This window comes from Gopherus evgoodei, chromosome 8 (genome assembly GCF_007399415.2).
Source record: "Gopherus evgoodei ecotype Sinaloan lineage chromosome 8, rGopEvg1_v1.p, whole genome shotgun sequence".
NCBI lineage: Eukaryota > Metazoa > Chordata > Testudines > Testudinidae > Gopherus > Gopherus evgoodei.
This window is the reverse complement of record NC_044329.1, coordinates 54,009,178-54,023,477: the sequence shown is the minus strand read 5'-3', so window position 1 is coordinate 54,023,477 and position 14,300 is coordinate 54,009,178. Positions and strand designations below refer to the sequence as shown.

General features: G+C 41.8%; 1 protein-coding gene across 6 annotated transcripts in view; it reads right to left on the bottom strand.

The window, feature by feature from the left end:
• The window catches only part of RASAL2 (RAS protein activator like 2), a 203,366-nt gene that overhangs the window by 115,244 nt on the left and 73,822 nt on the right, over nucleotides 1-14,300 (bottom strand). The window contains exon 1 of one of the 6 annotated variants that reach the window (XM_030572638.1): nucleotides 9,792-9,941. The exons of the other annotated variants lie outside the window; for them this stretch is intronic. Within the exon in view, the coding sequence (XP_030428498.1) occupies nucleotides 9,792-9,843 (52 nt within the window). The 5' untranslated portion in view covers nucleotides 9,844-9,941. Of the gene's footprint in view, nucleotides 1-9,791; nucleotides 9,942-14,300 lie in introns of those variants that run through there. 6 annotated transcript variants of the gene reach the window in all.

The following is a 14,300-nucleotide window of genomic DNA, read 5'->3' as shown; positions in this document are numbered from 1 at the left end:
TCGATAAGGACAAATGTAAAGTACTTCACTTATGAATGAACAGTCAGCTATGCACATACAAAATGTGAAATGACCGCATAGGAAGGAGTACTGCAGAAAGGGATCTGGGGGTTATAGTGGACCACAAGCTAAATAAGAGTCACCATCGAAACACTGTTGCAAAAACAAACTAACAGAAAAAAAACCCGAACATCATTCTGGGATGTATTAATAAGAGAGTTGTAAGCAAGACACGAGAAGTAATTCTTCCAATCTACTCTGCACTGATTAGGCCTCAACTGGAGTATTGTACCCAGTTCTGGGTGCCACATTTCAGGAAAGATGTGGACAAACTGGAGTAAGTCCAGAGAAGAGCAACAAAAATGATTAAAGGTCTAGAAAACATGACCTATGAGGGAAGAAGGAAAAAATTGGGTTTATTTAGTTTGGAAAAGAGAAGACAGAGGAGATATGGTAACAGTTTTCAAGTACATAAAAAGATTGTTACATGGAGGAGGGAGAAGAATTGTTCTTAACCTCTGAGGATAGGACAAGAAGCAATGGGCTTAAATTGCAGCAAAAGAGGTTTAGGTTGGACATTAGGAAAAACTTTCTAACTATCAGAGTGGTTAAGCACTGGAACAAATTGCCTAGGAGGTTGTGGAATCTCCATCATTGGAGATTTTTAAGAGCAGGTTAGACAAACACCTGTCAGGGATGGTCTAGATCAGGGGTTGGCAACCTATGGCATGCGTGCTGATTTTCAGTGGCACTCACACACCCGGGTCCTGGCCACCGGTCCAGGGGGCTCTGAATTTTAATTTAATTTTAACTGAAGCTTCTTAAGCATTTAAAAAACCTTATTTACTTTACATACAACAATAGTTTAGTTATATATTACAGACTTATAGAAAGAGACCTTCTAAAAACGTTAAAAAGTATTACTGACATGCAACACCTTAAATTAGAATGAATAAATGAAGACTTGGCACACCACTTCTGAAAGGTTGCCGACCCCTAGTCTAGATAATAGTTAGTCCTGCCATGAATGCAGGGGACTGGACTAGATAACCTGTCACGGTCCCTTCCAGTCCTATGATTCTCCCTCCATCCTTGTTCATGAATCACATTTCCCTCTCATATTCTCTGCATACAGATAAATATTAGCAAGTTATGAACATGAACAGCGGCAGAACTGAGCTAATTATCAAGGCTCAAGACACTTCCTTGCATTAATGACCCATTCAGGAAGTTTAATGCATCGATCATTTGATTTTGTTTACTACTACTATTTCTTCTAGCCTTAGCCCCATCTGGAGTCAGCTCTTCGAGTCCCCCTTCTTCATTCCAGTCGGTCTTGAAGCAATGCTCTACAGCAAACCAAATAGTTTTGCGTGACATCCATCCATCTAATTTTGAGGCTTCCAACCTCTCTCTAACCCTCCACTTCTATGTTTAACATGCTGTTTCCTCTATATTTTTTCAGTCTAGTCTTCTATTCACAAGCCCAAACCACCAAAGTCTGGATTCTCTCCGCTGTTCAGTAATTGGTGCCACTCTCCACACTTTCCCTAATTTGTGTGTTCCAAACATGGTCCATCCTTATAATTCCTAGCATTTAACTTAACACTTCCATTTCCTCTGTATTCAAGATTTGCTCCAGTTTCTTCCTCACCATCCAGCATTTGGAGCCATACCAAATTACAGATCTAATGTCTGTTTTGTACATCTTTCTTTAATTCCTGTGCAGATTGGTGTAGTGTCTTGTTGATACTCTTCACAAATGCCTCCTGACTGAGATTTCAGAACAATCAAAGGGACTTCCCCTGGAGAATCCATCTCATGTTTTACTGGGAGCCCAAAATACACCAGGACAAGGCTTGGGGTTAGGGTTAGGCTTTGGGATTATAAATTCTGCAAAAGCTTGTGTAGGGTAGAAGATTATTTTTGGTGCTTTATTTTAAGAGACTGCTAGTCACTTTAAACATAATAGAACTGACTGAAAAATGTCACACTCTGATCAGCAGTGTTGTCAACTTTCAATATTATTGTGAATATTGCAATTCTTGGTGTTTTCTTAAAGCTTCAGCTCCTAGAATCAAGTGACCATGGACAAAATATCAGTTTTCACTTATGAAAAAGTTTCGAGCCCTCGCTGTGGTAGAGAAAAGCTTGAAAACTTGACTTAAGATCAACTTAATGACTCAGAAACCAGAAAGCCAGTTAAAAGAATCAAAATGTAATATTTTAAAAATAATCTCATGATTTTTAAGGGCCACATCACAAAATCACTACCCCATTCAGCATGCTCAGCATACTGCAGGTGTGGGGAGAGAAAAACTGCATACTATGTGTCATAACAACTCCACTGGCTGAGTAAGAAGCAGCACTGTTAAGCTATGCAAAGAATTGCCACTCAGACTGACCACAACAGTTGGTAGCGAACATCGGTTACCTAAAAAGTGAGGTTTTTAAAGCACCAGTTGTCCTTTTACCTCCCCACAACAGATACAGAGAGCAGTTGGTGTGTAGGAGAATGGACAAACTATGTAACCAAATAGGCCAATCATTCATACAATACAATCCTGACTCTGGCAAAAATTTTCCAAAAACACAACAAACAAACCAAAGACAAAGCCCATATCCTGCTTTGTGCAACTACATGCCCCATGTTTTTAAACAATTTCAGCACTATTTGCTACTGACTAGATCTATAAAATGCAAACAGTGAATCTGTCCCTCTTTTAATGTTGGGAGGTGCAAGGGCTCCAGAGGAAAGAAGAAGCTATAAATACACCACTTGCTTGTTTACTTTTCACACATTTTCTCTGCCTGGTGAAAGGCAATAACCCAGTGGTTCTCAAACTTTTGTACTGGTGACCCCTTTTACATAGCAAGCCTCTGAGTGAAAACCCCCTCCTCCCCTTATAAATTAAAAAAAAACCTTTAAAATATATTTAACACCAATATAAATACTGGAGGCAAAGCAGGGTTTGGGGTGGAGGCTGACATCTCATCACCCCCCATGTAATAACCTCCTGACCCCCTGAGGGGTCCCAACCCCGATTCTGAAAACTCCTGCAGTAACCCATGTATACGGTACATTAAATTATAAGGGGATCATTATGTCTTCTTTCTACATTGGCCCAGAGTCAAACCTCTCAGTATTAACTCTACTAAGGAATGCTTATGGCATCTAATAACAATTAACCCTGAGAGGAAGCTAAAAATCACAGAAAGCCTTTCATGTAGGATTCAAGCTCTGAGAAAATACAGGTATCTAACATGAAAACTGCACAACATGCTGTATGCATTCCCAACTGATCTCTGGGACAGGGCTCTCTTTCTCAATGCCACTTGCAAATGGTCTGTTTATGAAATGCACTTAGCCACAACACAGCTGCATATTTCTACTGGGGAGGGTGGGTCACTTTGGAAGTGCCCTTGCTTAAATTTATTATTTGTATTATCGTAGCTCCTAGGGTTGGTACTTAGACCTTTCCTCAACACACACAACTCTCTCACAAACAGTGGCCAAGAATTAGGATAGTCCTGGATGGGAAACTAACTGATTCTATCTCAATTATAAAAGGGGCTCAACAGGCCTATCTTTTAGCCCCTTTTCTTTTTAGCTTTTATATTAATGATACTGCTTTTGCATTAAAAGGCAATCAGTATTTTCCCCCTAAAATCATGAACCACCCTATGTCTGTCTTATTATGTGCAGTGGATATGTTTCTATTGTCACAAACACCTTTGGCACTGAAGTGTTTATCATACCCTTTTGGTTTAAACCAGAGGTTGGCAATCTTTCAGAAGTGGTGTGCCAAGTCTTCATTTATTCACTTTAATGTAAGGTTTCACGTAACGGTAACACAGTTTAATGTTTTTTAGAAGGTCTCTCTCTATAAGTCTATATATTATATAACTAAACTATTGTTGTATTGTAAAATAAACAAGGTTTTCAAAATGTTTAAGATGCTTCATTTAAAATTAAATTAAAATGTTGATCTTACGCCACCAACCTGCTGAGCCCGCTGCTGGTCTGGGGTTCTGTTCACCTAGGCTGGCAGCAGGCTGACGGGGCCTGCGGCCGGGACCCCGGCTGGCAAGGGTCCGGCAGCCAGAACCCCAGAACAGCAGCGAGCCGTGCGGGGCCAGCGGCCAGGACCCCAGACCCCAGTCTCAGCCCACTGCCGCTCAGGGGTTCCATCCGCCAGCTCCTGCTAAGCTGGGATCCCAGCTGCTGGACCCGCTCAGCCCGCTGCCGGTCTAGGGTCCCGGCTCTGTCCACATACAGTGGGTACCTACCTTCTCCCTGGTTCTGGCCCATTCTCTTCCTCTCACTGCACTGAGATGAGGGTGGGAGTGCACTGAGCACAGGGCTGGGGGTGAAGGGTCTGTCCAGGAGCTTGAATGAGGGAGGGGGCTCAGGGTTGGGGCAGGAGGTTTGGGAGTGGTGCACTTACTTGGGCAGCTCCAATTTGGTGCGAGGGGTGCAGGTGGGAATGTGGGGTGGGATACAGGAGCTCCCATTTGGTGCTCAGGATGGGGGTGGGGGTGGGGGGGTGCAAGAGTCAGGACAGAGGGCTGGGGGCACGTGTGGGGGTGCCAGAATCAGGGCTGGGTGAAGGAGTCAAGCAGAGGGATGGGTGTGTATGAGCGGGATACAGGGCTCAGAGCCGGGGACTGGGGTGTGTGCGGGGCACGGGGCTGGGTGTGTGTGAGGGAGGGTGGGGGGCGGGGGGAGCGGAGAGCAGAGAAGAACAGGCCAGACCGGGCTAGATTTTTAATGGTATGCTGCTGACTGCCGAGACTCCAGCAGGCAGCAGCGTGCCATTAAAAGTCGGCTCGCGTGCCGTCTTTGGCACGCATGCCGTAGGTTGCTGACCCCCTGGTTTATACTGTGAATGGGAAGGCTTTTCAATAAATTATTCCAAAACTAATGTAATTGTCTTTAGTCAGAGACAGAGGTTGCATAACTAGAGGATTGATGGGCAATATATGCAATAAGTTAGCTCTTTCCACTACCTGGGTATCTGATTTGCACAAAATGGTTTGTGGGATAAGCATATTCAGGTACAAAAGTCAATGCAAGAGGTGTTACATTTTATCTGGACTTGTGTGGGCAACTTAATTGCACCAGCCTTTGAGTGGTTGAGGCTAAAGTATGCACTCAAATTCTCTATGGAGCAGAATTGTAGGGATAGAATGATCTCAAAGGACTAGAAGTGATTCCAAACAAAAATTCTTAGGAATATTCTTGATCTCCCAAATACTCCAGCCACTATTCTTAGAGCTGAGACAGGTACGAATTCTATTTTGTCCAAAATTATTATTCTTCAACACTGAGCCGAATGGTCGGCTGCAGCGATCGTTCTCCATTTGGTCCATTCCTCTGCAGCCACAAGGGCTTGATGGCCTGAGTGTCCAATATTGGAACAGACTTGATGAATCTATGTAATAGGGGGTCTGCCTCTGGGCCAACTCCACTCCCTTGCTGGTGGAATTTTATCGCAAATGTTACAAGCCACTCAGAGAACAGCATTTGCCAGAATGTCTTGTGGCATTCTTGCGACATGTCTGCAAAGCATAAGTCGCTGACTGCGGTCAATGGCCCTGACAGTCTGTAGACTGGAGTGACCATGAACGTATGCATTACAAATTAAGTCATTCCACTTTATGCCCAATATACGATGTTGGCATTTTGTATGGAAAGCCTCCAGCTTTGACCAGTCTAAGCGACATAGTGTCCATGTTTCGCAGCTGTACAACAGTATGGAAAAGATACAGCTCGAATAGATCCTGAACTTGATTGTTGTGCTGAGATAATGTTGATTCGATATTCATTGTAAATGACCCATGGCAGATGCCGCGATGCTAATCTGATGGAGAGTTGGAGGAACTGGTGAGTATAGAACCAAACAGCAAAAGCTAGAGACTGCTTCAATAGTTTCATTATTCAGAGAGATTGGAGTTGCAGGTGGACCTGTTCCTAGATTTTGCAGCTTTGTCTTTGACCGCGAAACCTGCCGGGGCTCTGTACTAGAAGAACAACGTCCTTCCAGATAATTACATTGAAGGCCACAGCCCTCTCGCATATCAATAAATGCACTCGTAATGAGCTGAAGTGAAAGTTTAACACCCTGTCCAAAATGCAACACCATAATACTAATTTTTTGCTTCATATTCATAGTATGCACTCATAGGTTTGCAAGGTTGTGCATAGAGATGCAGCTCAGCAGGACTTTTACACATAAAATTTCCTTGGTTAGAATACATTAAATTCTCTGCATCCTCCAGGCTTTTTAAAATTGGTAATTATTAGATTTAAGTTTAAAAATGTAAAATCCCTAGTCAAGTAGATAACACAGGATATTAATAAGGAACTAAATAAGGCAGATGTTTCTACTTCAGATACATCATCTTGGTTCCCCCTTGCTAAAAAGACTCATAGGTAATGCCAGACAACTAGACAGTTTGTGTAATAACTTGCTTAGAAGAGTCTTTACAGATCTCAGTTTTCAATTCATGCAGACAGCTTACTTAGAAAGCCAATTAACTGGCATCAACAAACGTAACTGCCTCTGTCCATTTGGTTTAGGGCAGGTGGAAGATCTATGCCATTATTTATTACATTGCCATTTGTATTGCCATGAGGTCAAAATGGCTTTCCATATTTTTATCCGAGATTCCTCTTCTTGACCTCTCAGAAAACAGAATATTTGTTAGGAGCTGATAGTGCACCTGTAATCCAAGCAGTTGCCCTATTTGCTTAGTCAGTCATTAAAATAAAGGAAAAGGCAAGTCGCATGGCGATCATACGTGGATTACTGGAGTATGCCTTTTTAAATCTGTACTTATGAGTATTCCAATATTTTATAACTTTGGATTTAATTTTTAAGTTTTATTGTAATACTTTTTGTTTTCTGCTCTTTGGTACAAGGCTATGCTGCTATTAATAAAATTCTAACTCATGCACTCGCACATTGTCCTATGGTAAGAGCTACTGTGGTACTAGAAAATGTGAAAGAGCAGGTCAAGACTCATTGCAACAGGACGGCCTTTCTCTCTCTTGTATCCAAACAACTAAGCCAACTCCTTCCCAAACACTGTAAAGAGCGATCTGCGTGTAAAGGCAGATCATTTTGACAGCAGCTTTCCTGAACAGTTCTTTCATTAGAATTGTGCTGCTTCTCCCGTGCCCAGGAAGCTCCAAAAGAACTGTAAAGAACATCAGCTAAACTAAGGGACCACAAAAAACATCTGGATACACATGTCCTCTGGCTCTATCTTCTGGAGCTCCTAGCACTACTGAACCTATTCCTTTTAATTCAACTCTTAAAAAATAGGTTAGTGATGCGATACAAGGCCTCAGAAAAGGCTGGAAATTCCCCTTTCAACCACCTTCCATATGAAACTAGGCAGGGAGCATGAACTCTACTGTAAGCCTCCCCTGTTAGCTGGTTATGAGATTTTTCTTTTGTTTTAAGGAATCCACATTTATATGAAAACATAAATGTAGAATGTTTTCATTCTCTAACCACTAGCAGCTGCTGGATATTACTCGTCACACTGGCTAAGGGTGACACAATGAAAAGTTACTTTGCCTAAGCGAACTAGCAGTTCTGTCTCTGGTGAAGGGATTAAACAGGAAATAACTGAATGACCACTTTCTAATCAATACGTGTTAAGAGACAACTCCAAGGTGGTCAACATTTTATTCCGAGATTTCAGTGCTTGGCTTCATATAATACTTACTGATTTTTGTAGTCAGTGGCACATGTCTAAAAATATCGAACACCACAAAATCTGAAGGTTTCCAGCTTACTATCTTATGACAATATATTTTAAAGCACAGGTTGCCAGAAAAGCAAAACAGCAGTAGGAAAATTTACTCTTTTGAAAAAGCCTCTTGCTTGTGTGAACCACCTGTGGGGTTTCCTGAATACAGTACCTTTGATTTATCATCTCCTCTTGGTGAACAGGAAGCTAGGCTTGCAAAATTTTATATTAACTCCAACATATAGTGCCAGCTGCAACTAGCACATTAAGAATGTCACTCGATGTGTTCTTTAAAAGAAAGTAAAGCACATTTGCCCTTATCCATAAATCTAATTTTACGTGGAAGGTTGCTCTTCCTGAGTTATCCTAATTATGTAAGGGTTTTTAGAGAGGAGTTTGGTTTTTTCTTTAATCTAAGAATTCACCTAGAAAGCAACTATTTTAAATATTAAAACTAGTTATGTTAATGTCCTGGTTCTTGACTTCTCTTCTCCCATATGGGGTCTCAGAGGGATACTACTGCCCTTGTTGTCTGCACTGGTGAAAGACAGATACCCATGTTGTCCACTCCCTTGTGCATTCATCCTGTCAGGTGAAACACATGTGAACATCTCTGGGGAAAATAGCAGCTGTGTACAACACTGATAAAGTAATGCAAAAAATATGTTTACAGTGGGCACCAAGGAAAGGCTGAAAAGCAAGGCTTTAGTTCTTAACTACATGCATAGTTACATTTCTAACACAATACCTGTTCTCCTCTCATCCAGTTAAACCTCAGTGGAATACAGCAGTGATACGTTTCCAGATTTGTGTGGTTAATATCATGAGGGGTCTTACCTGTGAACTGCATTCCGTGATGCTCCTAGTGGCTCTACCATAATCCTGCCAGCATGACAGCCAGCAAGTCAGAATGCTCTGTGCATACTCCTCGCTCACTCTCTATTTTCTCTGCCTCAGACAGTTTGGAATGCAGAAAAGCCAGAGCCAAAGCCAGTCAAACCCAAGTCTGTCTACCAGCTCCTTAGCTTCAGTTAAACAATAGCTGCCCTTCACTTGCTTTCTTTCTCTTGCAGCATTCTGGCACATGCAGTCTCTGTGTTAACAGTCAACAATTTACCAGGGATGAGTAGACACTTCATTTTCCTGTCCCATGGGGATTTGAGGGTGGGTGGGTGGAGTGAGTGACAATGAGCACACAGGGCAGCGGTGGCGGGGAAGGGGAGGAAATCTGCCGTTAAACAACAGATGTATTAAACTAATGAAGGCCACTGGTCTCAGGTAGCTGTCTCAAAAATCTACACATCTAAAATCAATTATATAAAAACTAACAAGCGCTGACTTCAGAGGTTGCTATCACAAACTGTCCAAAGTATTAAAAACTAGATTGACACCAAGAAAGTGCAATCCCAAATCAACCAGGACCTCACCTGCTGCCACTTTAAGTGCCAGGGTCATAAAATTGTGTCTTATATTTAAAGATACTACTACCTCCAGCTAATCCTACATCTCAGGAAAATATACAACTCCCAACAAGACCTGACGATTTTCTCAAACAAACAATGCACATTTTATCTCTTTGGATCCTGAACTGGGATTGCTTTTTATTCAGGGTGCGATTTCTGGCTTTTGAAAGAGGAATAGTGAAGTCCGAAATAAAAGATCTTTTCTTGCTCTCTTTTTTGTTTATTTTAAAATTGCAGAGAGTTTGATTTCTAGGTACAGCAGCATTTCCCTAGAAGAGAGAATGAAAGCTGCTCTTAAACATGCAGAGAAAGAATGGGGAAAACACACATTCCAGTCCCTGCTACTGGCATAATGCCTTTAAAACATTATAATGTCACTGCTAAGGATAGCACTTCAAGTTTGATCAATTTAAAAATCCACAGTTTGATTCCCAGCAGATCCTACCTGCCAGTCTGGGCACCAGAGCAGAAGAGAATAGACATGAGAGAAACACAAAATCACTTAGCCTATTGCTACAATTTAATGAACAGCTGATAGTAAACAGACCACATGCTCTTTCCCACCTTCGGTAGTTTGTTCAAAGTTTTTCCTGTTTTGTTCATTTGTTTGTAACATGATCTTTTCTTCCTTTTTAATTCCTCTCTCCTTAGTGACATGTCTCTTCCTTTTCTCTGCGTTACTTCTGTTTCAGATAAGCTTCTGTTCTTTCTCCTCTTATGCAACAACCCCCACGCCCTGGCAATTTTTTCCCAATAGGAATAGAAGCTTTGATGACCCCACCCCCTGCTAAGGCTCACATGAGAAATATGCATGAAAGCCACAGGATAGTTCTTGGGGAAAAAAACGTACTGACGGTGTGCTCAGACAAAATTGACTGTGGAATGAAAAATAATATCGTCCCCACCTGATGTTCTAAAATTAAGTAGAAAATTAAAGCCAACTACCACACACAGAAACCAAGAACTAGGTACATGGTTCATGCTAGTACAGGCCTTTTGGTTAACCCCCCCCCCCCCCGACAGTAACAATGGTATAAAAAAGTAAACAAGCCCATCTACACAGAGATTGATTTGACCTGATTCTAGAAATACTTAACTATTGGGAAAGTGGAAGGACAGGACAATCTCAGTTTAATAGGATTCCTCAGAAAAGCAATTTGTGAACTAACAGTAATCTCCCTCCATCCCCCACCCCGCCTTTCTCCACACTTGTCCCCAGTAAAATGAACAGTTTGACAATGACATAGCACGTTTTATCCTGAAGGATCCCAAAACACTTTAAAACTGTATCTTCAGCATGACAGCTATGTCTGGGGTGGAGAGCAGCAGACAACTGGTGCATACAACATTGTACAACAGCAAGAAGGGAACAATAAAGCCTAGAACACTGGGATAAATCCATGTTCTTCTTTAAAGAGCCATCAGAATTTTAGAATTTATTTAGACAGACCATAGGCTTTTAAGGTCTCATCCAGTTACATTTCCAGTTCTTGCTTTACATCATGCAGGAATCCTCCATTTCAGCCTGGTTAGAAACAGAGGGCTTACACTCCAGTTCCAGTTGTGAAAATGGGTTAATATCCCTGAGACCATGGGTTGGCTGTTCTGTAAATGGAAGTGTTTCTAGGGACCTGACGAGTTGTCAGATCTGGATTTGTCAGCCACGATCCTGCTATATCTGCCATGAAGAAATTTAGATTCTTGAAATGCCAAAGGAACTGTCTGATTCTACTTAAAGGAAATAGATCCCCGAGGATATAGTAAGGATGGCTGTATTGGAGGAAGGATTAAACTATACACAGCTACTTGGTGTGTTTTAAAACGCTACCCAATACCAGTGAGAGAAAATGGCAAGAATAAAGTATAGTACTAAGATTGAATTTAAGCCTAATATATAAAAAAAAAAACAACCTTGTTTCAAAGACTGAAGAAGCACAGTATATTAAGTTCCCTATACAAGTTACAATATTTCTTTAAACATCCACAGTGAAATTGCTAAGCTCTGCCTCAAACAGATTTCTATTTAACTTTAAGATACTTAATATATTGACAGTTCTCTCCCATTATGCCATTAACTAAAAGCCTTCTCAAGGCTGACATCAGGAGAATAGGAAAGGAACCATAAGTGGTGGTTGATGTATAAGGAGGGAGAGTGCTTAGGGGAAGAGGGAGCAAATGGGGTATCCAAGCAGTTTGTTGCAGGAACTTGAAATGCAATCGGCAAAGTCCTTGTAACAAGCTCTCTCTTATCCAAGAATCATGAAGGTATCTGACATTTACACAAAACAACCCAGTGATTGATGGTGTGACCTATGTGAATTTGGACTATGGCACTGGGTTTTGTCTTTTTGTTGAAATTCCCATTGTGCCAATCTCCTACAGAATGCTGGGACCTCCAAAATGTGGAGGAAAAAACTTGACATCATTATGCACCAAACTAGCTTTCTGCAGGACAGTGCCTTGAATTGCCCCTAAGCTTCCCTTAAAGATGCATTTTATTTAACGCTGTTTTTGCATGCAGGCATACTCAGGAAAAAGAGGCATCCAAAAATAGGCACTTAAGTGCTACCAGCCCATCTGCTCTCTCTTTAGTGCTTTCACTCATTTTTCTATCACAGCCATTGCTAAAGCCAGTCATTGCAAGTGACTCCTTCGGTTTCAAAGAATTCTGATTTCTCTTTCTATGGCAGGGATTGAGAAATCCACTTTTCCACTCACCAGCAGCCAGCGTTCCTTAGCAACTTTGGGGGCACTAACAATTTCGGGAGAATATAAGGTTTCAATGGATTCAGTTAAGGTTGTACTCTATGATTGTGAAAATAACGTTCCAAATTTGAACAGAGGATTGTCTGCCTCAGTTCGCACACTAACAGCTCCAGTGCCTCTGCTGCTGCTCACAGCTTTTCCAAATCCGTGGCAGTGGCCTCACTAACACTGTGAACAGTTTCACAGCTTCTATTCAGAACCCTAAAGGCAGCAAATGAAATTTTCAAGAATTGTGTCAATTTTGTGTTGCTTTAGAGAGCCATGAGCAGCAGCAGCAGCAGCAGCAGCAGAGAAAAGGCACTGGAGCTATTCACAGGGGAACAAAAGCAGGGAGAGTGCAGCAGAGATTGCCTCCCATCACAGCGTTCAGAAGTCACAGGGAGAAGGGTAGAGAAGCAGCAGAAACCCTGCTCATAAGCAGCCTTCAGAAGACTCTACATAGGGAAGAAGAGGTTAAAAAAGATCTTCCTCCTCTCAACAGCTAGAGGGCTTGGAGCTTCAAATATAACACACACCTACTAGCCAGAGTGATATCAAAAATGAAGTCTCAAATATGATCATAGGTCCTGGCAGTAAGTCCAGCTCTCTCCCCGTTCCCAGGAGCCGATGGTAGCAGGAAGGCTACGTTTAATATCAGGGTGTTGCCTATCAGTTTTTCTAGTGGAACACACTAACTCATCTTTCATATATATCTCTGACTAGCAGGTGTCTGGTATATTTTTAATGGATCAAGCTGTCTTCTACTTGTTAAAATATACTGTGAAAAACGTGTCATGTCAGGAGGTGCAGCATTTGCTTACCGGTGCACTTCCTTGGGCAGCTGTCAAAGCACCAATACACACTCTAATGTGGCTTTGTTGCTTATATCTAATCTATAACCCCATGCATGTACTGGTCAGGATGCCTTCCAACCCACGATTCTCAGTTATCATGACACAATGTGGAGCCTCTTCTTCCCACAACATTCCTGACAGTCCATGGGCTGGAAAATAACAGCATTTTCTCTGTCTGGAATTATTCAAACTTAGCATTTACCCACTTGCTCAGAAATGTCATGCAAAGCCACGGCTTGTTGTTAGAGCCTTCTTGATATGTTTCACTAACAACGGGAACAGAGATATTCTCTGATATTGTCAGATGCCATTAATACTGTCCTTTAGCTCATGGTCACAAAAGCGGGTCTCTTACCCAACTGGCACAGAGAGACCCAGAGCGCTAGTCAAAAGGTGACCCTCACATCAGATTTCAAAAATCAAAAGCTCCTCTAGACCTTTCCAAATGGAAGAGAATTAGCTACAATGTGCCACCCTTGCAAGTGATACAAAGAGAGTGGCAGGGAGGAAAAGAAAGTTACAAAGCAAAACCTTTCTGTGGCCTATCTGGTCTTGACTTCATCAGTACCACCTGCAGATACCTCTGTTAAAAATGTGAATGTTCTTTAAACGTAAATATTTGCAGAGACCTTTAAGACCAAAACGAATAAATGCTTCCATCTTTCACTGGGTAATACACAGATGAAGAAGTCTCAAATATGCATCAGTAATTATCAGCCTGCAGCCAGAAGCACTTTGTTGGACACTGAGTTGGATCATAATGGATACTAATCACCACTAGAACATACAGACCTCCCCATCTCCAAGGCTTCTTTTGGGAGTCAGGGATTTGCATGCGACATAAAGGTGCCTGTTAGGAAAGAGATGAACGCCAATGGAGCTCAATAACCCACTTTCCCTTGGTGGCTTTATTATTTTTCTTTTAAACAAATTATCTCTCTGCTGTGCTGCTGAAACACATTTTTGTCTACTTTGCTGATATAATCAGAGCAAGTATAATTCCTTCCTCTTCCCCAGTAGTATAAAAGAGCCATCAGTTAGAGTAAAGGTAACAAGTTATCAAAATACACCTCTACCTCGATATAACGCTGTCCTTGGGAGCCAAAAAAATCTTACCGCATTATAGGTGAAACTGTGTTATATTGAACTTGCTTTAATCCACCGGAGTGTGCATCCCCTCTCCCCACTCCCCAGGAGCACTGCTTTACCGTATTATATCCAAATTCGTGTTATATCGGGTGGTGTTATATCGAGGTAGCAGTGTAGCCTATATTCTTGCTGGAATAAGTCCACTTCAGTATCTGAGGCTAGGGCTACATTATACTCTTACATCAGCACAACTACGTCACCCAACCCAAGCCCACACATCTACACTGTTGTTTTTTTTAAGCCCCATAGCATGACCTTGAATCAGCTGAACCAAGCTCTGAGACTTGCTGTTGCAGGTCTTTTTTACTGTGTAGATATATTCTTA